Consider the following 23,256-nt stretch of genomic DNA (forward strand, 5'->3'; position numbering starts at 1 on the left):
AAAAAGATTCCTGTACATTTCCAACAAATGGACTGTGCATGTAATAATAATACTGAAGAATGCATTGTAACTTATTTAAAACAGAAATAATGTTTCATGTTTGTTAATTTGAGTATATATTTTAACTAAAACTGTCGGCTGTGTTTTTTATGTGTTTTTTATATGTGCACTGCTTTGCTGCTTGTTTTTTCGATTATTTTTTTGTAAAGCACCTTGAATTGCCTTTGTGTATGAAAGGTGCTATATAAATAAAATTTGACTTGACTTGACTTGAATGTGGAGAAACGCTGAACTAACAACATTGCTGCTGTGAGACAGGAGAGCTGCCAGGCGCTCATTCAGACTCTTGTTTTGAAACTCTGTTCCTCAGCTCGCATCCAATGTTTCCTCCTTTGTGGTTTACAACGACTTCCTCCTCCTCACCACACACTCGCACACCTGCCGCTGCCTCCAACTGAGCACGCTCAGTGTCAAAGGTAAGCGGGCCCTGTGGCACCCCCCCCCCCCCCCCCCCCAGTAGCAGCTAATAAAATACAGCAGGAACAAAGAGATACAAATAAGAATGGAGCAAATGAGAAGCTTTTATAAATAATGCAAACTACAATTTAATCATTATAATATTTGAAATGTATATCAAATAAAATGATATGTAAATTTAGGAATTGGCAGCCAAAATGACAGCAATTAGGCAAACTGAGACAAAGAAAATTAATTAAAATATACAATAAATACAGATAAATATATAAACACAATAAATGCAGTGATAAAATGCATGAAGACTAAAGTATGCAACATACTGTATAATAAATGAGGAAATAATGTTTTTCTTTAACAATTTGTATATTTCGTATGAATTTAAAACGGATACAGACTGTTCAGTTCAGTGAAGAAGAAATCTGTCAGGGTCGTTCTGTTACAGTAGGCTCTCTCTGACTCAAGGTGTCTCTGATTCCCTCCTCCCCTCAGCCCTGCAGGGGGCGCTAGCCTCAGACGGCGGGAATAGCGACGAGACACTGAGGCGCGTGGAGAGAGGCTCCAGGATCGTCACCGTGGTCCCACAGGACACCAGAGTCATCCTACAGGTCGACACACGCACGTGCACGCACGCACACACACACACACACACACACACACACACACACACACACACACACACACACACACACACGTAGCCTGCACACATACACACACAGCTCTGTAGCAATGCCTTTTTCTTTCGACCCCCTGGTGGCGTCCTGATCTCACTGCCTTAGACCATCAAAAGCTGTTATTTATTTTGAAGTGTGTGTCTGTGTGTGTGTGTGTCTGTGTCTGTCTCTCTCTTCAGATGCCTCGTGGGAACCTGGAGACGGTCCATCATAGAGCGCTGGTATTGGCTCAGCTCAGGACGTGGCTGGACAGGTGAGTTCCAGACTCGTATACCGTCATACCCACTAGAGTCACCACAACTGCCAGTTATACAGTTATAAAGAGACATATAGTGACTAAATGTTTGACAAATAAATGGCATAGCCAAGAATGGTGCTTTCTCTTCTGCACTGTTTGAACTGTAGAGGCTTTTAGCCCAGTGAGTCCAGCAGGAGACAAGATGGACAAACTGAAACTGAGGACACTCAGCAAAAAGTTTTTTGCTCTTTTTCCCCCAAAGGTTCGCTCATTATCATTTTTGTAAGGCTGTTTTCACACCTAGTTTATTTGTTCTGGTCCGAATCAGTTGATGAGTTTGTAAACTTGGAACGTTTTCTTCTTGATTTGGTTCAGTTTCTCCAACCAAAATGCATCACGACTAGTCTCTTAAAACAGACGCGTTGGCTCCCGCAATTTGCAAATGTTTCCGCCTACCCGTGTGTACTTCATAGAAGAGAAAGTTGGACAAAATGGAAGCCGCTGAAGGCGGGCACATCCGCTAATTTCTCCAATCGCCTGCATCGGTTTTGTTTACATGTGTTGTGATTGGTCGAATACCATCAAACGTCCTCCTGTCTGAAGCGTGCCGGGATACCCACTATAGGTGGACACATCAGCTAATCTCTCCAATCACCTGCATCGGTTTTGTTTACTGTGTGTCGTGATTGGTCGAATATCATCGACTATATCGAAGTTGATATCGAATATATCAACTTCCTCCTGTCTGAAGCGTTTTTGTTTTTGTTTTGTTTTTGTTTTGTTTGGAAGATGACAACTTCCTCTGGACAAATTTTAACGGGCTAAAGTACAGACTGATGTCTTTCGAAGATTGTGGAAGAGATAGACTGGCTTGAGACAGAGACTACATCACCACAAACCACATGCAAACATTCACTCTGCTTATTGGTCAGGTGTGTCTGGGGCGGGAGCAGGAAAGTCAATACAGGGAGAAGGTCCTGTGTTCTGGACTGTTTCATCATGTGTGAAGTGATGGTAGACGACTGTACTGATCAACCTGTTGTGTGTCTCAGTCTGAGGTTCAGAGAGGCCTTTGACAGCATGAGGAAGCTGAGGATCAACCTCAACCTCATCTATGACCACAACCCCCAGGTAGGTGCTCCAAGATCTCAAAAGTGACGGCGATGTGACTTGAAACGGTAAGAAAATAGTCTGTGGGAATTGTTTATGGAAACGCCATTGACAGGCGACCAAATGAAATGGACCGTTACCTTGAATAAAATTTCACATTTCTCTGGGTTTGAACATTCTTCGAAACCTTTGTGATAATGTACATACTGTACACAACTCAAAAACTATATAACATAGATCTAGTCATTTTTAGACATTATAATGCAGAAATGTTACTGTGCATTTAAGCGAAATATTGTCTTATTTCGAAGAAGGCCAATAGTTGGTTATTGCAGTCCATGTAAACATAGTTAGTGATGCTGTGTGTGTTTTCGTCCATTAACTCAGGACCACATTGGAAATGAGTTGAACGACTTTATTGCGATATCCTGATGAAGTATTTTATACTGTATGTTTGTTGGTGTATCTTTTTTATTTTTATTTCTCAAATAAATTAAATCAATCAATCAATTAACTCTTTCGGTTCCGTCTCTCTTCAGGTTTTCCTGGAGAACGTGGAGATCTTCATCACTCAGCTCGACTCCATCAACCACATCAACCTCTTCCTCACCGAGCTCAAGTGAGAGGCTTCAGAGCTGCGGTTTCCTTCACCTCAAAATCATATCAACTCTCATCTGACCACTGTGATTTCCTGTTCATCCTCACCCAGGGAGGAGGACACCAGCAGGACCATGTACCCCCGGCCGGACATCGGGCCGGGCCAGCCTCCACCGGCCGCCGGGAGGAAGAAGGTGGATGTGGTGTGTGACGCCTTACGGAGCCGCATGGAGTCTATGGAGCCACACAAGTCAGTGATTTTGTATTGTGTTTGTCATTTAGAAATGTACTCTAGCTTCATTTACATTTTTTACCTGTTATTATTGTTGTTGTTAATGGCTTCCAAACTTTGGGGTGGGGGGGACATGGAAGGTTGGAGGGAATAATTTGTGTTCTCACTGTAGAGGCAAATAGCAGAATGCCGTTTGCAACGTTTAAGTGGCCAAACACACCATACGCCAAAGCCATGCAGAACTAAAGCTTGAGGCAGGCTCAAGCTGATCTGACGCTTAACCGGTCACACCAGGAGCAGTGTCTTCTTTTCCTCAGCGCTGGAGTCAGAGCTGCTGCTCCGGCCCCTCCCACCCCTCACAAATTGCATTGACTGCCTGCCTGGCAGCAGCACGCTTGGAAAATAGAACAGAAGCTGAATCTATCGTTTCGTCGTGGCGTTGGCATGGCGCAGCGTGGCTTCAGCGTGGCGTGGCGTGCGGCCCGGTGTGAACGGACTCGCCTGTTAACAAGGACGCTGAATTGAAACTGCGTGGCCACTAAGTCTTAAAGGTTGCAGCCATAAACTGGTAGTGTTTGTCTTCTGGCCTTGATTTTCTGACAGAAGGACACATGAAAGCAACGCTGTTTACCAGCCAACATGGGAGGTTGGAATTTCCCACCAGTACATGAACGCACCATAATAGTGGAAATTCCAGATCCAGATCAACGCTAAAATCTGATCCACCAGAGATCTGTCCACCAGATTCTAACTTTTTGAGAAGTACTGGGAACAAATGTTTATTAGTTTATTAGTATTTATTTATATATTATGATTTTACCAGGAAATAATTCAATGTGTAGGTCCTGGAAGCGCTCTGACTTCTTATGTAAAGTGCTGTCCTTTTGGATCAATGGGCTCTGAAGCAGTGATGCCGTCCGTGTTCTCCTCAGATTCTGTCTGTCCGTTCTGACGGCTCACGTGAAGAAGACGGTTCCTGAGCTGGAGATCGCTCTGCAGAAAGTCCACGAGCTCCGAGGTGAAACGACCCGCAGGAGATATTTTACATTTACTGAACTCTGATTCATGCAGTTACATACCAATACTGTGATTGCAATGTGTTGGTGTGTGTTATTTAGCTGACTCTTATCCAGAGAAACTGTCAGGGAAGTCGACAGTAGAATCAGCTTCAACTCCTAGAGTAACAATAAAAACAATCAGTAGTAAGTAGATCAGAGGTCAGATCACCCAAATTATGGAACAAATATTTTATATTGTGGGTGATAGAGAAGTTCTAGGTATGAATATTTAATTAGTTCAATGATTTTGCTCGGTTGGAATTCTATGTTTTTATGCTCTTAATCTCATTATTGTGTGTGTGTGTGTGTGTGTGGCTATGTGCGTGCGTGTGTGGGTGTACCTGTGCGTGCGTGCAGTGAAGCCTCCGGCAGCACCTGGGGCAGTGAGTGCTGAAGAGGCGTTGAAGTACCTGCTCTTCCTCGTCAACGTCAACGACCTGTACGAACACTCTCTGGGAACCTACGACTTCGACCTGGTGCTCATGGTGGTCGAGAAGTCCCAGAAGGTACGGGTCGGCAGAGTGGGAGGCGACAGTGATGTCACAGCACTCAGGGTTACGAGCTGCGTTCAGGTCAAATGCATCTGGACGAGGTGGCTTATCAAACGTGCAGGAAACGTTCCTGTGTTTTTCCCCTGAACATTGCAGGACCCCAAAGAGTATCTTCCCTTCCTCAACATGCTGAAGAGGCTGGAGCCGAACTACCAGCGCTTCACCATCGACAAACACCTGAAACGCTACAGGAAGGCTTTACAGCACATCAGCAAGTGTGGTGAGTCTCCACTCCACAACACCTAGCCAATGTGTCAAGATCTAGCAAATGACAACACCATAACAGACCATAGCACCAAACCAAAGAGGGAAATCTTTCTTGTTGTATTTGAAAGGTTGGGAGGGAATTGAAGTCCCCTGTTGACCAAAAGAAAATACAGACTGGATCCTCCAGGGGTTTAGACTTGTTCAACCTCAAGTTTTAAACATTTACCCCTCCAGATACAACGAAAGTTACTTATGTAACTACGGTTCTATGAATCCCGGATGACCGCCAGAGGCGGTGCTTTAAGCACTGAATATCTTCGTCTCGCGCTTGCACAGGCCGAGTACCTATACCAACAAAGTCACCCGTGACCCCCGCGTGACGCCGGCTTGTCTATATCTTCCGGTGTCATCCGCGGCTCTTTTCCTATGGAATCTTCTCGCGAAACCATGAGGATTCTGAGTAACTGAACGCTCTGGCGGTCATCCGGGATTCATAGAACTGTAGTTACATAAGTAACTTTCGTTCTATTTCATCCCTCCTGACCGCCAGAGGCGGTGCTTTAAGCACTGGATGACCTCTACCAACAAGGTCACAAAGAATCCCAAGTACCCACCTCACTGCGTGGAGGCAGAGGAACTTGGCAACAGGACCACTCCCAGTGGATGTGGGGTGGCGACATTAACCCTGTAGAACCTGGAAAACGTTCCTGGTGACGCCCATGAGGCCGCTGCACATATGGCCTCCAGGGGCACCCCTCTCAGGGCAGCCCATGATGTTGCAATGCTCCTGGTGGAATGGCACCTCACCCCGGATGGCGGGGGGTGCTCACTCGCCCTGTAGGCATCTGCGATGGCGTCCACAATCCAGTGGGACAGCCGCTGTTTGGACAAAGCACAACCTTTCTTAGGGCCGCCATGACAGACAAAGAGTTGCTCTGACCGCCGTATTGACGCGGTAGCTTCAACATAAGCTCTAAGGGCACCGGGCATAATAACAGTCTTACCTCACCCACACCTTCCTCCGGTGGGGGGTTGAATCGTGCCAGCTGGATAGGCTGGTTAAGGTATGACCGTGACAGCACCTTCGGAAGGAACGCCGTGTTTGGCCATAAGGTGACACCTGAGTCATCAGAATTCCACCTCAGACATGAGTCACTCACAGAGAGGGCATGCAACTCCCCAACCCGCTTTGCTGTGGTAATGGCCAGCAGAAATGCGGTTTTCATTGACAGCCACCTCAGCCCTGCCTGGGCCAAGGGCTCAAAGGGAGGCAAACACAATGCATCCAGCACAAGGGGCAGATCCCATGCTGGAGCTCTTGGGGTCCTTGGGGGATGCAGCCTCGTCGCCCCTCGTAAGAAGAGGGACACAAGCTTGTGGCCCCCTACGGTAACACCCTCAATCTGGACATGTTGGCAAGAAATAGCAGCCACATAAACTCTCAATGTGGAGGGAGACCGACCACCATCCAGGAGTTGCTGCAAAAACTCCAGAACCGTGGGCACCGAGCAGTGCACTGGATCCTGATTCTGGCGTGCACACCAGTCAGAAAATATCTTCCACTTGTTCTCGTACTGCGAACGAGTGGACGGTGCTCTGGCATTCAGAATGGTCTTCCTGACGCCCCCGCTACAATCTCTCAGTAGTGGGAGGGGCCCTGCAGAGGCCAAGCCCACAGCTGAAGTCGACGAGGGTCGGGATGCCAAATCCGACCCCCCAACTGTGACAGGAGATCCTCCCTGTTGGGGAGGCGCCATGGCGCGCTGCAACAGAGGCTGTGCAGCAGAGGGAACCAAATCCTCCCCGGCCAGAAGGGGGCCACCAGAAGCACCCTGTGGCCCATCTGAAGGACCCTCTGAAGCGTTGGCAAAATCAGAGGCAGTGGTGGGAAGGCATACAGCAGAATGTCTGGCCAATCGTGCGCCAGGGCATCCTGTCCCAGGGGACTGGTCTCCTCCCTCCAGGAGAACCATAGGGGGCAATGGGTCGACCCCTCTGAAGCAAAGAGGTCCACCTCCGCCCTGCCAAAGAGGCCCCAGATGGTCTCCACCACCTCTGGGTGAAGCCGCCATTCCCCTGGCGGAGGCTTCTGTCGGGAGAGGAAATCTGCAACTTGGTTTCGCTCTCCCGGTAAATACATCGCCCGCAGGCTGGCCAGGCGGGGAGCCGCCCACGTTAACAGACTCTGGGATACCCTCAGCAACCTTGCGGACCTGGTGCCGCCTTGATGGTTTATCTGAGAAACGGTCGACATGTTGTCCGACCGAACAAGTACATGTTTCCCTCTCAGGAAAGGTAAAAAGTGCCGGAGTGCTAGCTCTACGGCACGAAGCTCCAGCACATTGATGTGCTGTGTGCCATCTTGAACAGACCACTGCCCCTGAGCGGTCCTGCTCTGCCAGACTGCGCCCCACCCTGAGAGGCAGGCGTCCGCTGTGACAGTCTCTCGGCGTGATGGAATGGAGCCCATGGGCACGCCCTTCATCAGAAATGACCTCTCCCTCCATGGGGACAGGGGAGAGAGGCACCGCCATGTCACCCTGACCTTCCTGTGCCTGTGCCACGTGGCATCCAAGTGGAGGCTGTTCATCCACCTCTGCAGGGGGCGCAGCGACAGCAAGCCCAAGGGGATAACGCCTGAGGCAGCTGTCAACTTGCCCAAGAGACGCTGGAACTGGATGTAGGGCAACACCCCGCCCCCTCTGAAGAGGGAAAGGAAGTGGAGAATGTTGTCCACACGCTGAGGTGACAGGTAGGCCCTCATGGTTACCGTGTTGAGGACCACACCCAAGAAGGTGACGTGCTGGGCAGGTTCGAGGCAGCTTTTCTCGAAGTTGACCCTGAAGCCCAGCCGGTTCATATGAACTAATAGGCGCTCTGTAATCTGTGCTGCCTGAGCCTGGGACGGTGCACAGATGAGCCAATCGTCCAGATAAGGCAGGATCTTCGCACCCTCTGCCTGCAGAGGTGCAAGAGCTGCCGCTACGCACCTGGTAAACACCCTTGGGGAGAGGGAGAGACCAAAGGGAAGCACCCTGAACTGAAAATGACGGCCCTGAAAGGCGAATCTCAGGAACTGCCGATGGTGCGCCACAATGGGCACATGAAAATAAGCGTCCTTTAAATCTATAGACGTGAACCACTCCCCCCGGGCAACCACTCGCAGAACCTCTGCTGTGGTCAGCATATGGAATGGCATAACTTTTAAAAACCTGTTGAGACCCCTCAAGTCGAGGATTGGTCGAAGTCCGCCTCCCTTCTTTTTTACCAGAAAGTAAGTTGAGTAGAGCCCCCCTGGCTGTAGCAGAGGGTCTACTGGCTCGATGGCTCCCTTGGCCAGGAGGGCAGACAGCTCCTGGTTCAGAGCCAGAGATTTTGCCGGGTCGTTGATGGTGGTCATTCTGACCCGGCCGGAGGCTGGGGGCCGGCGCCGGAACTGCAGTTTGTATCCCTGAGCTAAGGTGGAAACCACCCAGGGATCCAAGGTGTGAGCAGTCCAGTAACTGATCTGCTGCTGGGAAAAGCAGCCGACGGCCGGCCCCAATGCCTCAGTACCTAGCCCCCCTGCCTCTGAAGGTTCTGGGGGAGCGACGGTCAGGCGCAGGGCCTCGAGACTGCCCAGGCGCCGGGCGCCCGGGAACGCGAAAGTCCTGAGCAGGTTGCTGAGCAGGTCGCTGAGCCGGCCGCTGAGCCCTCTGCCGACCTCTAGGGTAAGCTGGTGGCTGCGAGCGGTACTGCGGGGCACCCAAAGAACCCCCAGCCCTGCTGGGAGCGGGCCCTCTCCTTTGGAGACCAGCGAGCTGCTGCCTGGTCTGCCCAGCTTGGATCGTGCGCTGCAGCGCCTCTATCGCTGCCAACCCAAACAGCTCTCCTGGTTCCACCAGAACACTACGGAGAATTTTTTTGCACGTCTCCGTCAGAGGTGACTGCGCCATCCAAACCTGCCGGCGAGTCTGGACCAGGGTGGACATCACCCGTCCCAGCTCTCTCGACATTAGGGCAAAAGCCTGCAGTGACGCGTCGCTGAGGCTGCTGACCGAGGCGTCCAGTGGAGCCTGGTGCAGGGAGGTCGAGAGGGCAAGCATCAGGTGGGAGAGGGAGTTGCCGATACGACCCATGCGGGCCGCTGCATTGTATGCTTTGGCAAGCAGATCATCCGTAGCCCTACACTGGGGCCTAGGACATCTGGCGTCCGGCCTCAAAGCCTCGTCCGGAGCCACTATTAGAGAAGCAATAGTAGGCTCCACCGATGGCATGCGGCCCAGACCAAACCTCGGCGCATCCTGCATAGCTGCCAAGGTTCTTGCGTCCGATGTAGGGTGGGAGAGGGCTTTAGAGTCCCTCCAGCATGCATGCAGCTCCCTCAGATATTCCTCTGAGGGCGGCACAGACAAGGTGGCAGGGGCTGGACTGCGCCTGAAAAACGCGCTCGCCGGGGCCGAGTCCGCCTGAGGGACGTCGAGCTGTAAGCGGGCTAGGGCCATGCGAATGATGGCCCCCATTGAGCCGTCCTCCGTCTCCAGTGAGGAACCGTGCCCTGAGGAACGGGAGCCCATCCCTGAGACCTGTGAGGCATCTTCCTCAGGGTCATTAAACTGAGTAGCTGAAGCTGCCACCGAAAGAGCGTCATCCTGCTCTGAGAACTGCACGCTCTCAGTGTGAAGGGAAGGTGCATCCGTCTCCCCCACGTCCACACACTGCTTCTGTAATGCCAGGCTCAGAAGTGCTTTCATCTGGTTTAGCTCAGTTGTCAACCGATCCACCTTGGAAGAGAGTCCGCTGCTTTTCTTAGCTCTCTTCCTGAAGGTGGCGCCCTCGGTCTCTGCCGCCGGGCGCTTTGGACGGCTGGTTTGGGCTGGGGGCAACGATTCTGATGGGGTGAGAGCATCGCCCAACTGTTGCCCCACCTCCGCCAGTCTAGCCAGCCTCACCGACCGGGGCATGAAGCTGCAATTCATGCACGGGTCATCTGATAGGCCCTCCCTCAAATGCTCGAGGCCAAGGCAAGAGGGGCATAGATCATGGCCATCATCAGGCTGAAGAGAGGCCATACAGGCATTACAACAGTGTGATGCCATCATGGTGATGTCCAGTCGCAACAGTTTACTGGGAGCGGGAGCGAGAGCACTGCCTTCACCAGTAACACTCTTGTCTTACACGGCACAGGCTGGTACACTATTTAGCTCGAGCGGGAACGCCACTGCTAACTAGAAACACAGCTTTTTTTTTTCTTTTTTTTACTGAAACCCACTTAGCTTGAGCGGAACGCTACTGCTAATAATTGAAAAAACACAGCCCGAGCTGGAACACTTAGTGTTTAGCTTGAGCGGAAACGCTACTGCAAAAACAAAAGAAAACACAGCAATGGCTGGAGCTTAGCTTGAGCGGAAACGCTACTGCTATGAGAAATTTAATATTTAGCTTGCGCAGAACACTGCTGCTAACCAAACTGAAAACCACCGTTCACAGGTGGAACAAACAAAATGTATTGGGAGTATGGGCGAACCGCCGTCCTCACCAGAAAAGTTGAACTGAAAACCACAGCTCGCAAGCTGGGAACTTAATATTCAGTTTATGCAGAACACTGCCGCTAACAAACTGAAAACCACCGTTTCACAGGTGGGAAACTTAATATTTAGCTCTGCAGAACACTGCCGCTAACCAAACTGAAAACCACCGTTTCACAGGTGGGAACTTAATATTTAGCTCTGCAGAACACTGCCGCTAACAAACTGAAAACAAATTAAACGTACTGGGAGTATGAGCGAATCGCTGTCCTCTACCAGTGCCTACTGTGGGGATACCGACGCTTCGATCCACGGAGATCCGTGAGCCAGTCACAGCCCTTGGAGGGCGAACACTCCGCACTCCGACCGGTGGTCGCAAGGCTGCACACAACTGGCTGCAGCGTTACAATGATCCAACAATACAAATCCAAGATCCAAATCTTCAAAACAGATGTTCGTGCGAGTAGCAACCGCACACCTGCTGCAAGCGAGAAGAAAAAAGGAAAAGAGCCGCGGATGACACCGGAAGATATAGACAAGCCGGCGTCACGCGGGGGTCACGGGTGACTTTGTTGGTATAGGTACTCGGCCTGTGCAAGCGCGAGACGAAGATATTCAGTGCTTAAAGCACCGCCTCTGGCGGTCAGGAGGGATGAAATAGAACTCTTTACTCATTATTGTGTGAAGTGTCAGTAGATGAGCTCTTGATATGATGCAGTCCTGTTGTCTGTCTGTCTGTCAGGAGAGGAGCATTTCCCTGAAGCTCTCATGCTGGTGAAGGAGCAGAAACTCTACAGTGAAGCTCTCCGTCTTTACCCAACCGGGAGCACTCACTACAAGGTACAGAGCAAGTCCCCGTGGAATAGCTCTGGGCTGTGATTATGGTGTTGTGGCCAAGCTCTGTATTGCAAGTCACGTGACACCTTGGGACCCAGACAGTTGTTTTGCCCCATACACATACACAGAGAAAGAAGCCGCTGTAAAACTCCAGGATTCCCCTCAAGACTTCAGACTTCTCCATATGGAGCTTCTTCGCTCCAAAACAGGGATGGCAGCTTTATTAGTATAGCACATTTCACACACACAAGCAATTCAAAGTGCTTTACAGAGTCATCAAAATACAGTCAAGGTAAAAGATTTACAATTAAAAAGTGCAAAAGTACAGATAAGAGATAGAAAAGATAGGACTTAAAAAGACAAATAGTTATTGTAGAGTAGGCAGTGCAAAAGATAAATGTTTTCAGCTTTGACTTGGAAGTAGTCAGAGTCGGGGCTTGTCTAATGCTGCATTCCATTTACCGTAATTTCCGCACTATAAGCCGCGACTTTTCCCCCATTTTTCGGCCCTGCGGCTTATATAACGGTGCGGCTTATCTATGGATTTTTTCAGCAAACGGCCACTCGGGGACCTCCAAAATCTATGGATTTTACAGGTTACACAGCTTCATCTGCACATCATTTGGCGGAAATCAACCGGCATCACGTGATCGCACGGGGAACATGGCGCTCAGCTAGACAGCTGCTACACCAGACCAAACAATATGTTTTAGTGATCTGATCTAAAATGAATAAGGTGACCAGAACCAACTGAATAACTTTAAAGAGTGGGGCGAATGTCTGCTGGAAGAAGCACAAGACTGAAAACCAGTAAGCAGAAAGAAAAAGACGAAGCAATCACCGCCATGAATGAGGAAATGACTCACCTGCTGGAGGCTGGAGATACACCGGCTTGGGCTAAACTTTTACTCCGTGAAACACTATCGATTAAGTCCGACATCGCTCAGAGGTTTGAGCAGCTTGAAAACAAGTTTGAAAACGTGCAGAAGTCCATCCACTCACTCACTAAAGAAAATAAGGCAACCGTGAACAGAGTTTCTAATGTGGAAAAGCGCATCAGCGCACTGGAGGACAAAAACAACACAGTGAGTCCGAAAATGGATAAAATGCAAAAACAAATCGAAACCCTGCACACGCAGGTTGATGACTTAATCAGCAGGAGTAAAAGAAATAACATTCGCCTGATCAATGTAAAAGAGGGAGCTGAGATTGGTGACATGGACGCTTTCCTTGGCAAAATCCTGTGTTACATCCTGGACCTGAAGGAAGGCGAGAAACCACCAGAGGTGGACAGGGCACACCGGGCGCCTCGGCCACGTCCAGACCCCGGCCTGCCACCGAGGGCCATCTTCATCCGCCTACTCCGCTGGCCCGACCGTCAACTCATCCTCCAGGCTGCGGGGAAGAAGCCCCTCACCTGGGAGGGTACGCGCTTTTTCGTCCGGCAGGACCTCTCCGCGTTGGTGCAACAGAAACGCGCAACATACAACAGCATCATCGAAAAGGTTAAAGTCAATGGATATCGCTTTGGCGTACTGTACCCAGCGAGACTCGTCATAACCATTGATGGACAGCGGCGGAACGAGAGCTCAAAGTGAAACTGCCGAATATCTTTTGAGTTGGACTGGTCAATAGTACTGTGAGTAGCTAAAATAAAAAAATAAAAAACGGAATTCTCTCTTCTTTAGCACTCTTTCTAACTATAAATCCACTTCTGTTTTAATTTCCTCTCTTGCCCTTTTTTCACCACACCGCGGACACTGTGTGCACTGTAAAAAAAAACACAGGTGGTGTTGTGTTATGTTGTTTTGTTGAAATGTTAATAAATGGGAGCTTCCTCAAACAGCCATCTCTTTCCCGACAATCCCCTCTGTGCACGAACCCTTACATATGGTAATTAAACATCAAAACACCCGCTGCTTATAGTCCGGTGCGGCTTATATATGTAACAAACAGGCAATTTTGCTGCTGCGGCTTATACTCAGGTGCGCCTTATAGTGCGGAAATTACGGTAAACTAGGAGCTTGGGATTATACGTGTGAGTGACATCACACCCGAGTTGTCGGTGTTCCATTTAAACAATTGGGAAACCAGCCAGGGTTAGCTCTAGCCAGGCTAGCCATTGTTAGCAATAACAGGTATTTCACAGTATTTTGTGCATACAAACACTGCAGCATGTCCACACAGATACATGTAGAAGTTAGACAATGCTGTGTGTACAACTGATTTAATTAGATACAAAAAAGACAGAAGTGCTAATAAACAGTATTTACCACGATTTTAACTACTGTTGAAGCACGGAGCAGCCATCTTGGATTTTTGAGGTTAGGGCTGGTGTAGTCTCTCTCCCCAGACTCAAATTACGTTGAATCGCTGCGCTCTGCATACTACATAAATGAGTCTGTGCCACTTCACAGCTACTGCTGGTTTTTGAAGGCGGGTTGAAATTGAATGAGTGACAGGTCGTAGCACCGATGAGAGAGCGGCTCGAAAAATGGGCTGCGCCTCCCGTGTTGTCTGATCGCAAAGTCGTTACTGATTGGAGAGGACTGAATCCACCTCTGGCCAATCACTGGCCAAGTGAACGGTTCCCTCCCATAACCAGCCGGCTGAGGGGAAGCATCCCAGACCCAGAGAGAGCTCTGCAGCATGCAGCAACGTAGTGTATCAGCGTAAGAACTCTCATGGGTCTGGCGTTGAGACTAGTCGTGCATTCCTTTATAACTGGGAACTGGTAATCTTATGACTTCAAAGGTCTTGAGCTGGGACGGTGACATCACCAGAGCTGGTATATCCCATTCCAAACTCGTAGGAGCCTCAGCAGCCCCGACCTCAAAAATCCAAGATGGCTGCGCCGCGCAACAACAGTAGTTATAATCCTAGTAAACAAAACAGATGTGAAATCATTTAGCCTCCACATCCCAGTTATTTTGCGATAAAGGAATGCGCAACATAGGGCTGGTGAGGACAGGTGATGTCACAGGGGGAATTCATGACCTTTGAACCGTGAAATCCCCAGCTCCCACTTCAAATGGAATGCAGCAACTGTTCTGCTTGAATTTGTCCACACCTCCGTTAGTTTGAGACGGAGGAGTGTTGATTTGACTGTGACCTCTGACCTCTCTGCCCTCAGGCCCTGAGCGTGGCCTACGCCGACCACCTGATGGAGCAGCAGCAGGCGGAGCAGGCCGGCCTGTTGCTATGGCGTTGCGGCGAGCCGGCCGGCGCCCTGCAGGCGTTCGTCAGCAGCTGCAGCTGGAGACACGCCATCTGTGCGGCCAATCAGATCCCACTGCAGAACGACCAGCTCGCCCTGCTGGCCAGAGAACTGGCAGGTACAGAGAGAGAGAGAGACGGGCAGAGGAAGAGGAAGAGAGAGACATGGAGAGGGGAATACCGACAGGGAGACATGGAGAGACAGACCGACAGGCAGGCAAGGAAAGAGACAGAGAGAGATTAAAGGCTTAGATATAGCCCACTCCCGAGAGGACGTGCACACATGGGCGTCTAGTAGTTTTGTTAAGTTTCTGGATTGCCCTTGGACTTGGAGGACGCGTGGAGAGAGAGAAGCCAAAAACCACCGCGGTGAAGTTAGTTTTAGACCGTCGGATATCCAACCTAAAAACATGTCCGCGGAAGAAAAACGCCTTTCTTCAAATTCTTCAGCGTCCCTTTTGGTTTTGACACCCTCTAATGAAGAAGTTTACGTCATGCTGACCCTAGCTAGCGGACCCTTGTGGACATGGAGGGTACTGTATATCCAAGGATTAAGATGGAGGCAGAGAGAGAGATAGACGGGCTGACAGACGCTGAGCAAACCAGCTGGTCTGTTTAGTCAGTTAGTAGATGAGTCAGTCAACCAGTCAGTCCGTTGATTAGTCCAAGCTATCGTTCCAGTCAGTCGGACATTTAGGAAATCAGTTATTTTGTCACCCAATCTTACAATCACTCTCTCCATCTCCCTGTGAAACAATGAGCTAAATTATCACAACTTTAAGTTGATTATCTGCACCGTAAAAGCAAAGTATATTCAAGCCTGCTCTCTGGGGTTGTAGAAAGGCATTCTGGGAAATGTAGTAAATTGTAGTAACTGCAGTAGACAGAGGCAGGCTGAGGGAAAGTGGTTTCACCAAAAACAGTAAATGACAGTTCAACACTAAATAACTGCTGAATGAACTGATGGTCACAGGTAATTAACAGGATATATGAGGATTTCTCAGTCGTCTCTGTGTCGTCCCTGTAGAGAAGCTGATAGAACAGAGACGCCACGCAGAAGCCGCTCTGCTGCTGGACCAGTATGCCAAGGTAACCTACAGGTTTCACTTCACCATTTTTAATACATTGTCAGAAATTATTTGCTTTTTTACTGCATCCAAATGAAAGAAGAGAACAAAGACAGATGATAATGGTAATGCATATGGATTCCTCATTGAGTTAAAATAATATACTGTATATGTGTGAAAAAACAAACTCAAAATCAACTTAGAAAGACACAAAAACGGACCACTCCATCGTGTCAAGTCACCATTTGTCCTAGCATGTGTCAAGTTTGTTTAGTTATATAGCCCTAATTCACAAGCATAGAGACACTGCATAAAATAAGGCCACGCCCATCACGGGGGAAATCGCTCCGTTCACTCTCATACACCATTTTCCTTGAATTAAATATAGCTAAAAGCTGTTGTGTGGTGGGCTGCGCAGACAACAAATGTAAAAAATCGCCAGTTAAAGTTTTTTTGTACTCCTGAGCAAAACAAGGAAGCCATTGAGAATTGGCGAGAAGAAAAATGTGGAAAAAAGTTGGAGTGTTCAACGTCCGTATATACGATCTTTGTGTGCAACACGTGACCATGCACATGACATAGGAGAACGCCAGGATTGGAGGGGGGTTTCTGTTTCCCCCAGTTTTGGGCGTGGTTTCTGAATGGTGACGCACTCTGCAGTGTCTATGTCTCGAAGGACTTGACAGAGAATGTGTTTAGCTAGATCGACCAAATGCAATCAATAAACACAATTGAACAGTCTTTTATAAGGAAAAAAAACCCCAAAGAAAACAGAAGGTAGACAAGAGCAGATTTTAGCATGACAAAAATCTAGCTATTCTACAGCCTAAGCCTACATGCAGACCACATTTCAAAATAAGATACCCAGATCAAACATAGCACTCCGCATAATGGAGAGCATACTGTTTTACAGGACTGCGAGGAAGCCATCGCCGCTCTGATCACAGGTGCAGTCTGGGAAGAGGCGCTCCGGCTGGTCAGTTCATCATTTGACTTCATTTGTCTGAGACACTTTCATCCCCTGTTTGTAAGGGATTGTGAGATGTAGCACGCTTCAAAACACGTGATCAAAATGTGTAGTGCTTTCTGTTTTCCTTACAGCACAATCCTGCATATATTCTGCACGTTTTCCTGTGTGTGCTTCAGATTTACATGCACAGTGTGTGACACACGTTTTCCTGTGTGTGCTTCAGATTTACATGCACAACAGGCAGGACATCACTGAAACCAACCTGAAGCCTGCACTGTTGGAAGGTAAGGACTCAGACAGGACTGGATGGCGTGGAGTTACCATCTCAGTCACTAGTGCAGTCCCCGTCTCCCCCCCCCCCCCCCTCCCCCCCACACCACCCCCCCCCCCACCCCATTCACACAGCACACTCTCCCACTCTTCTGAATGGAAACACTGTGCCGTGTGTGCGTGCGTGCGCGTGTGTGTGTGTGTGTGTGTGCGCGCGTGTGTGTGTGGTGGTCTCAGCCTTCAGCACCCAGACGTCCTTCCTGGAAGCTCAGAGGGCGACCTTCAGCCGACACGTGGCCCGCCTGGCTGTGGTCCGCCAGCTGAAGGAGAAGGCCAGGCTGGACATGCTCGGTAGGTTTACAGATTTTGTTTATCTTCTCAACTTTCTTTCTTTCTTTCTTGTCTGCATTCAAACTCTTCGATAATAAACTAAGAATCTAAAACTCTAACTGAACAGTCTCGCTCGGTCTGTCTCTCTCCCCCTCTCCCTCTCTCTCTCTCTCTCTCTGTGGGTCAGATGACGATGGTCCAGACTGTCCGGATGCTGAGCTTTACTCTGAAGCCAGCAGCGTGATGACCAACTCCAAATACTCCCACAGCAACTCCCGCATCTCCTCGTAAGGCACACACACACACACACACACACACACACACACACACACTCATGTGCACGCACACACACACACTCATTACTACATTACTGCTGACATGGCAAAACCTTGTAACTTACAATTTGGGTGATTTCCTTCTTTTACACACTATACAATAATTCAGGTTTTCATTGTCAGATTGAGATTTCACTTTCACTCTCTCTCTGTCCCTATCTCTCCCCCCTCTCTCTCTCCATCTCTCCCGCTCTCTCTCTTTCCACCTCTCCTTCTCTCTCTCTCTCTCTCCCCCCCCTAACCCCACCCCCCAGCCGGTCGTCTAAGAACCGTCGTAAGGCGGAGCGTAAGAAGTTGAGTCTGAAGGAAGGCAGTCCTCTGGAGGACCGGGCTCTGCTGTACGCCCTCTCTGAGATCATCAGCAGCGTGGACAAGATGAGAGGTACGAACACTCAGCCTGGCTGCATTTGTGTTCCCAACCCAGTTTAGATGAAACCACGCCCACTTCCCTATGACCACGCCCACTTCCCTATGACCACGCTCACTTCCCTATGACCAACGCCTCCGTCTTCAAACTGGAAAAACATGGCGGCTCATTTGGAAATGTTCTCTCATATGTTATGAAAATGCTTCACCTCAAATGTGTTCCTGAAAACATTTGAGGTGAGAAATCAGCCATGCAGTTACTGAATCGTCTTCATTTGACATCGACAGCGGTTAGTTTATACAAGTTTGTATGTGAGCGGCGTGTCGCGCTACTACAAGCGAGAAGTTGAATTGAAATCAATGATAGACTCTTACAGACTGAAATTATTACTATTAAACAACATGTAAATTAATTCCCGGCAGAAATATTTGAAATATTAAACCCAATCTCACCACAACCGAGGCTCAGTGGACTGACTTCATTTCAGGCTCTCGTTTCGTTTTCTCTCTCTCTCTCTCTCTCTCTCTCTCTCTCTCTCTTTTGCTTGTAATACAGTAATATGACTCCCCGCCTCTGGAAATGACCAAAACTCGTCTAGAAACCTTTAAACTAGCCGGACTCAGTGACTGCACGGCTGATTTCTCGCCTGAACTGTTTTCAGCAACACATTTTTGTTGAACCCGGCGTAGACTTTCATACACACTTTGTCATGGCAGGTTAGCGTGTGTGGGTGTCCAGTGTGACTTTAACAGCTCTTTGCCCGCCCCCCCTGCAGAGGAAGTGCACAGCCTGCTGAAGGCCCTGGTGCTGTTCCAGTTTGAGGGACAGGCGGAGAAGCTGCAGCTGGCCTATGAGGAGGCTCTGCAGCTGATGGAGGCGGCGCTTCCCGAGGTGTGGCAGGACGGTCCGCAGCAGAGCCAGGCCCCGGTAACCACAACAACACTCTATCCTTATTATATTCAGTCTATTCTATGTGTGAATGGTAGTAAGGGCAGGGATACTCAACTTACTTTGCCCGGGGGCCACTTTCGTGAAATGATAGAAGGCCAGGGGCCAGTTAATAAACAATCAATATACATTTTTCTGTAGCGGATTGTAGGTTTTTGGGGTGTCAGCCGGAGTTTAGTCTGACAATGTTGTGCACACCAGATAGTTAGTTAGGTTAAGTACATACATAAGTGCCTGGGTAGCGAGCAGATGGCGGTATTTGACAATTTAGCAGCTAAATCATAGATTATTGAAAGATATTCCATATTCTAGACTGAAATGCTATAACAGAAGTGGAGTATTGGCCAGAATGACATGAACATTTGGACACTTATTCAGCGGGTATCTTGCATGTTGCGTTCAGGTGCACTGTAAAAAAAATAAAAAATAAAAATATTTTTTTTTTGCAATTCCATCGCGGGCCACACAGGGGGCGCCCGCGGGCCGCATGTGCCCCGCGGGCCGCCAGTGGAGTATCACTGCAGTAGGGCATCTAACAATTATTCAAATGATTGAAGGGTCTGGTGGTCCGAGCAAGGGCCGGAATTTACTAGTTACCACTTCCGACCCCCCACTTTGTGCCCTTGACTTCTAGTTATTACGCTACAGCAACCATCTAAAACTGGGCTGTCAAACTCATCTTAGTCCACGTGCCACATGTGACCCAATTTGGTGTCAAGTGGGCCAGACAGAGAAAATCCATAATCAATAATCACCTATAATTGACAAAACCTCCAGATTTTCCCGTTTATCTCAGTGTAAAGAATTACAGGTAGGTAGGGTTCATCTCAGCTACCATCAAGCACATGATCAAATCTACTGTCTGTACTGTGCATTACAATCAGGGGTGTAGTGGAGGGGAAACGCAACTACCGTAAACGCAATTTACCCACCCCTTTGAAATGAGGCAGATCGTTTACTCACCTATTATTTTCAGATCAACTGTATCAATCAATGAGGGCAAACAAGGTGGGTAAACTACTCACCTTGGAGAGTTTACCCACCTCTGTATTTATCACCACACCCCTGATTACAATTGATGGCAACTGTGCAATTCTCTATGGTCAAGCAAAGGTAATGAAAATAGCTGACTATTTAGTGATTAATACAGATAACATGAATAGGCGACTTAATATTTAACTTCTCAGTGTACTTTGCAAAGTCGTCCTTTGGGCCTCATTGGACCCATAGAGGGGCCGGATCTGGCCCCCGGGCCGCATGTTTGACACCCCTGATCTAAAATGTACTGAAAACGGCTACTGCAAATTCTCGTTAAATAAATCTTCAATGTTCACGAAAAAATAGACAACATTTTGCTGTTGCGGTAGATGGTGTGTTAAATCTATTAATTATATCTCAAAAACTGAATTTTTGACAGCAAATTGAATCCTGTCCTCATAATCATTGCAGTCAATGGAAAATAGAGCATCTTTAAACACAACTTGCTCACTTATGGAGCAATCAATATTTAAAAAAAAATACAGACATGTCGTGTTGTCTAGATGAAGTATGCAAATTCTCAGAATTTTGTCTTGGTAACTGAATTTTTGACACTTAGTTTGAAATCTGGTTGCCTGAAATCATAGCGTGAAGCCTCAACATGATCACAACTTGCCATTGTGTCAAAGGTTGTGAGTTTGAGCCCTAGTTGATGCAGAAGAAACAAGCTGATGCCTACTCAGGCATTGGGCTGTGTGGGCTAGAGACACATTATTTCAAAGGGTTTTTTAAATGATCAAGGTCTGGGCAGTTCTGCTGGACAGATGTAAAAGAACGGGGGGGGGGGGATCAATACCAAAACAAAACAATAGGTACTGTATGTTTGAGATGAACAAGAAACGGTTGGTTAGAAAAGTTGTCCGACTGCGCGAGCCATGGGACCCTTCATGAGAGCGAGGCAGGCGCAGATTTGGAGCGAGGCGCTACAGCTGCTCTGCACCAGCTGCACCAGCTGCTCTGCACCAGCTGCACCGGGCTAAACAGCTCCATGCATGATGGGAAACGCCTTGAGCTGAGCACTCATTGTTCATCACAGTCGTATCACACACCCACTGTGAAATGAAGAGACTTGTGTTTTTATATCTATTCCAAGATGTCTACTCCACAGGCTTACTGTATATAAGCAAATACATTAAAGTATTATTATTTTTATGCCTCCGCCGGCGATATTATGGATCCGGGTTGTCCGTACGTACGTACTGTACGTCCGTCCGTACGGCTGTCCGTCCGTCCGTACGATGTTTGTTAACGCGATATCTGAGGAACGCCTGGACGGAATTTCATCAAATTTGCCTCAAACATCGACTTAGACTCAAGGATGATCTGATTAGATTTTGGTGGTCAAAGGTCAAAGGTCAAGGTCACTGTGACCTCTCGAACGCCATTTTCAAGCTTGTTAACTCATTCACTGCCAATATCTGACTGGCATTTTTGGCACAGGCCAAGTATTTCCATAATGTTTGGTCATCTTTCAAGACCCACAGTAAATTCTGTACTAGGACTACAGTGATGTCCAATACCTCGAAATGAAGATCTAAGTCTCTACTTTCACCCCCAAAAAGAAAGTTAGCTTTTAGCATGTTCTGTACTCTACTTATAACCCTTTTTATACACCCCATGTTCACCAAAAAAGCCTGTCTGGGAAGAGAAAAGGGAGAAAAAAGCATTTTTGTAAAAGGGCACAATCTCAGGCATAACTCACTCTCAATTCTTTTATTTTGAACTGTATTGACATCAGACATGTAAATATTATTCGTTAGGACACAAATGACAAAAAAAAAAATATATATATATATATATATATACACATGAAGTGCTTTTTTTTACATTCAACAATACAGTTTACTCGGTGTGAGTGTGCAGACAGACAGACAGACAGACAGACAGACAGACAGACAGACACACCGACAGACAGACAGACAGACAGACAGACAGACACACACACACACACACACACACACACACACACACACACACGATCCCCCTTTTAGATTTCTAACCCAACATAGGATAAGCAATAACCACGCCCTGTGGCGCTGGGATTGGCCAGGAGCAACACTGGAGGGCACGCAGCCCAGCGATTTCATGAACCAACTGAAGAGCTCTTGAGAAGGACAGCGGGCTGCTGTGAGTGCCTTCTGCCCGCTGCTGCCTAGCTGTTCCTGTGTTTATTTTTGATTTGTTCTGGTACACCCGTCCTCGTCCATGTCTCCCTGTCATATCAACTCTGCTATTTGATCGTTCCCGTTTTCCCCTCGGCTATTCAACACGTCCTCACCGCCCTCGCAAACTGATCGATCATTTCCTCATTCCTCCGATGATCAAACACATCTCTTGATTACTTTCTCCCGTTTTCTCCTGGCTGGCACAGAGGAAGGCGACTCCAGCTCGTGCAGCGCGCCGAGGGCGTTTCAATGGCGTTTCTCCTGTCTGCACAAGGAAGCGTTACCCGTTCTCTGCTTTTCCTCTTGCTCAATTTCAAAACAACAGCTGCGGTATGTGTTTGATCGCGTGCTGTCGGCTACCCTTTGAAGGCAGGGACCTGTGTCTGTGTCACAGGCTGGGTAAGTGTTTGCTGCAGGCGCTGCACCAATAAAAACAAAAACACGTCAAACACGTCCTTGGCGGGGAAGGCCATTGCTGATATTCAGTCAATTCAGTCTTTGGCGGTGAATGAGTTAACACGATATCTGAGGAACGCCTGGACGGAATTTCATCAAATTTGCCTCAAACATCGACTTAGACTCAAGGATGATCTGATTAGATTTTGGTGGTCAAAGGTCAAAGGTCAAGGTCACTGTGACCTCTCGAACGCCATTTTCAAGCTTGTTAACGCGATATCTGAGGAACGCCTGGACGGAATTTCATCAAATTTGCCTCAAACATCGACTTAGACTCAAGGATGATCTGATTAGATTTTGGTGGTCAAAGGTCAAGGTCACTTTGACCTCTCGAACGCCATTTTCAAGCTTGTTAACGCGATATCTGAGGAACGCTTGGACGGAATTTCATCAAATTTGCCTCAAACATCGACTTAGACTCAAGGATGATCTGATTAGATTTTGGTGGTCAAAGGTCAAAGGTCAAGGTCACTGTGACCTCTCGAACGCCATTTTCAAGCTTGTTAACGCGATATCTCAGGAATGCCTTGACGGAATTTAATCAAACTTGTCTCAAACATCGACTTGGAGTCAAGGATGAACTGATTACATTTTGGTGGTCAAAGGTCA

The 23,256-nt window shown here is 48.2% G+C and overlaps 1 protein-coding gene across 1 annotated transcript in view; it reads left to right on the forward strand.

The window, feature by feature from the left end:
* The window catches only part of elp1 (elongator acetyltransferase complex subunit 1), a 49,095-nt gene that overhangs the window by 18,304 nt on the left and 7,535 nt on the right, over nt 1-23,256 (forward strand). The window contains exons 17-34 of the mRNA XM_083652166.1: nt 371-476; nt 967-1,082; nt 1,328-1,401; nt 2,439-2,517; nt 3,036-3,115; nt 3,206-3,343; nt 4,258-4,343; nt 4,741-4,889; nt 5,031-5,154; nt 11,391-11,488; nt 14,619-14,820; nt 15,729-15,790; nt 16,682-16,744; nt 16,962-17,022; nt 17,246-17,359; nt 17,526-17,625; nt 17,928-18,055; nt 18,816-18,967. Of these exons, the coding sequence (XP_083508292.1) occupies nt 371-476; nt 967-1,082; nt 1,328-1,401; nt 2,439-2,517; nt 3,036-3,115; nt 3,206-3,343; nt 4,258-4,343; nt 4,741-4,889; nt 5,031-5,154; nt 11,391-11,488; nt 14,619-14,820; nt 15,729-15,790; nt 16,682-16,744; nt 16,962-17,022; nt 17,246-17,359; nt 17,526-17,625; nt 17,928-18,055; nt 18,816-18,967 (1,932 nt within the window). The remainder of the gene's footprint in view (nt 1-370; nt 477-966; nt 1,083-1,327; nt 1,402-2,438; nt 2,518-3,035; nt 3,116-3,205; nt 3,344-4,257; nt 4,344-4,740; nt 4,890-5,030; nt 5,155-11,390; nt 11,489-14,618; nt 14,821-15,728; nt 15,791-16,681; nt 16,745-16,961; nt 17,023-17,245; nt 17,360-17,525; nt 17,626-17,927; nt 18,056-18,815; nt 18,968-23,256) is intronic.

This window comes from Poromitra crassiceps (genome assembly GCF_964638095.1).
Source record: "Poromitra crassiceps genome assembly, chromosome: 15".
Lineage (NCBI taxonomy): Eukaryota > Metazoa > Chordata > Actinopteri > Beryciformes > Melamphaidae > Poromitra > Poromitra crassiceps.